At 23.7% G+C, this 2,664-nt stretch overlaps 2 protein-coding genes across 2 annotated transcripts; one reads left to right on the top strand and one right to left on the bottom strand.

Moving 5' to 3' along the window:
- Positions 1 to 139: 139 nt before the first annotated feature.
- On the top strand, positions 140 to 1,411 carry ENU1_166070 (hypothetical protein; the record flags this gene model as incomplete). The annotated part of the gene is made up of 1 exon (XM_008861003.1): positions 140 to 1,411. One exon carries the CDS (start codon positions 140 to 142, stop codon positions 1,409 to 1,411), a length of 1,272 nt encoding a protein of 423 aa, XP_008859225.1.
- A 28-nt stretch (positions 1,412 to 1,439) lies between these two features.
- Positions 1,440 to 2,606, bottom strand: ENU1_166060 (hypothetical protein; the record flags this gene model as incomplete). The annotated part of the gene is made up of 2 exons (XM_008861002.1): positions 1,440 to 2,271; positions 2,338 to 2,606. The coding sequence occupies 2 exons, from the start codon at positions 2,604 to 2,606 to the stop codon at positions 1,440 to 1,442; spliced, it is 1,101 nt and encodes a 366-aa protein (XP_008859224.1).
- Positions 2,607 to 2,664: the final 58 nt, after the last annotated feature.

The raw sequence follows: 2,664 nt of genomic DNA, 5'->3' as shown, positions 1-2,664 counted from the left end.
CTATTAACACTTAATTAACTAATTTTTTTTTAAATTGTTTGAAAATTAAAAACTAAATCAGATTAAAATCAAAAACCACAAATTTTTATTAGTGTTTTTATTATTTAATCAACACTGATAATTATTATTATTTATTAACATGGAAAGTTCTCAACAAATCATTGAACGACTTAAGTTAGTTGAGTTACAACTTCAAAACGAAACAATGGAAAAAGAGTTAATGAAAAGAACGATAGAGTCATTAAAAATTCATATTAATTCGTTACAACACATCCAACAAGTTATGAATAATGAAATTGAAGAATTAAAAGAAGAAAATCAAATATGTCATAGTGAATTAAGTACAATTTGTAACGTATTAAAAAATACGTTTAGAGAAGATGAAGAAGATATACTTGATATAAGTGAAGACAACAATAAAAAAAGAATTGTTTCAATTTGTCTTGGGTATGAAGAAGAAATCAACGATAAATGTTTTGATTTGATTATTAATGAAATTAATAACAATTATTCAATAAGTTATTTAAAAGCATTTAAGAATATATTATGTCATCATCCTCATCTTATTAACGGAGAGTTTAAACCCGAGATTTGGCACATAATTGGAGATAAATTACAAGGGAATATAATAGAAAAAAATTATTGTATTGAAATGTTGATTTATATATCTACATTATTATATGACATTCCATTAACAATACTTGAAATACTCTCATCAATGTTTCAAAACCAAACAACATCATTAAATATAAAAAATTCAATTCTTATTATAATGAGTTATCTTACTGATAATAATTTATTACCATTTACTAAAATAATTCATCACATTCTCTCTTTTTGTCTAAACCCATTTTATTTAAATGAACAAAATTATGGAACAGCTACTATTGTTCTTTCACACATACTACCATTATTACCAAATCAAATAATTATTCTTATTGCACCTGATATCATTCGTTTAAATTTATGGCAAATTGATTTTGGAGAAGAATGGAGAAATAAAAATCATATTGACCCACATCATTTAATTTTACTTTTATTTAAATCAAATGAAACTATTCAAACATTAAAATCAACTTTTATTCAAAATGTACCATGTTTAGAATATATACTAAATCATCTTGAATTACGTTCTGATGAATCTCTTCAAATATTATATGAAATTGTTGATTTAATACCATCCAAATGTTCTAAATTTATTGAAAAATTATTAGAATTATATCCATTTACTGGTGATATAAATGCTTGTTTAACAGCATGTGATATATTCCTTATGTATTTACCAACACTATTATCTTCTTCGTCATTTATTTTACTTAAACAACAAATACTCAAAACGATTCAACCATATATTGTTTTAAATGAAAAATTAGCAGTAGCATTTCATCAAATCTCTACACTAACAATTTAAATGAATTTTTTTTTCTTTAACTACTCAATTATCCCATTCTTACTTTTACTTGTTTTCTTTTAACAAGTTTATTTCTTTGTTTTTCTTCATATTTTCGTCTTTCTTCAGGTGTCATAGCATTAATCTTCATTGCCTTTTCTTTTTCTATTCTTTCAGCATTTTCTTCTCTTATTTTCTTTGCTCTTTCTTTTTCTTCTTCTTCTTGAATTTCTGCTCTAACTGCTTTACATTTTTCAAGAAGATAAGGTTTAATTGTCACTTTATTAATAGAATTAGCTAATCCAAAAATAAGGTCAGTAACTTTTGAAATAATTTCTCCATTACAAATTTTAATACTACATCTCATTAAAGATTTTTCATCACGAATTGATGTGGATTGATCAGATAAGATGAAATAATTAAATTCTTTTTCATATAAATTGATAAAATCAATCATTGGTTGATTTAAAATTCCTGTTGAATCAAATGCATCACTAAAAACAACATATTTTTCTGATAATTTCATTTGTGCTCCATTTCTAGTTTTACAGAATTTTGCAATTTCTGAATATTGTTTTCTTAATTTTTTTTCTTGTTTACTTTTACAAATACCATAAATACAAGGTGGTGCAATACCTTTATTGAATACAACGTCAATTATTAATTCATCTTGTTGTTTAGTAATAAAAGAAAAAAGATGATTAAAGAGTTCTTGTCTTTTCACCAAATTGAAATTAAGACAAGCACCTTTTATTAAAGGATGATCGTAACATTCAATAACAAAATTATTACATGAAACACTCATAATTCCAACAGGAACTTCTGATTTTCTATTTCCTTTTTTAAAGTATTTAAATATTGCAGCATGAGCAAAATGTGCACTAATCATATTAAGATATTTGATTTATTATGTATTTTTAATAATTTCAGTATATATTAAAACAAACTATTCTGTTACTACACTAGTATTACTAGATTTACCAATAAAGAAATATACAAAATATATAATCACAAAGAATAATGTCATATATTCCATTTTATAACTTTTGGAATGTAAGTCTTTTCGTTCAGAAGCTGGTTGTGGTTTTCTAGGTCTAACAAATTCAGAATGTGATATTTGTACATTTTCTTCTTCATTAAAATCTTGTAACTCTTCATTTGTTTCTTGAGCAAGGGTTGAAAGAAGTAAAAGACTAGTAAGTAACAGTACTTTCATTACTGAATTATTTTAAGTTCATTTATTTTAACAAAACTATAATTTTATTATATTTTAA

This window comes from Entamoeba nuttalli, assembly GCF_000257125.1.
Source record: "Entamoeba nuttalli P19 unplaced genomic scaffold asmbl_7162, whole genome shotgun sequence".
NCBI lineage: Eukaryota > Evosea > Mastigamoebida > Endamoebidae > Entamoeba > Entamoeba nuttalli.
The sequence above is the reverse complement of the archived record's forward strand: the minus strand, read 5'-3'. Positions and strand labels throughout refer to the sequence as shown.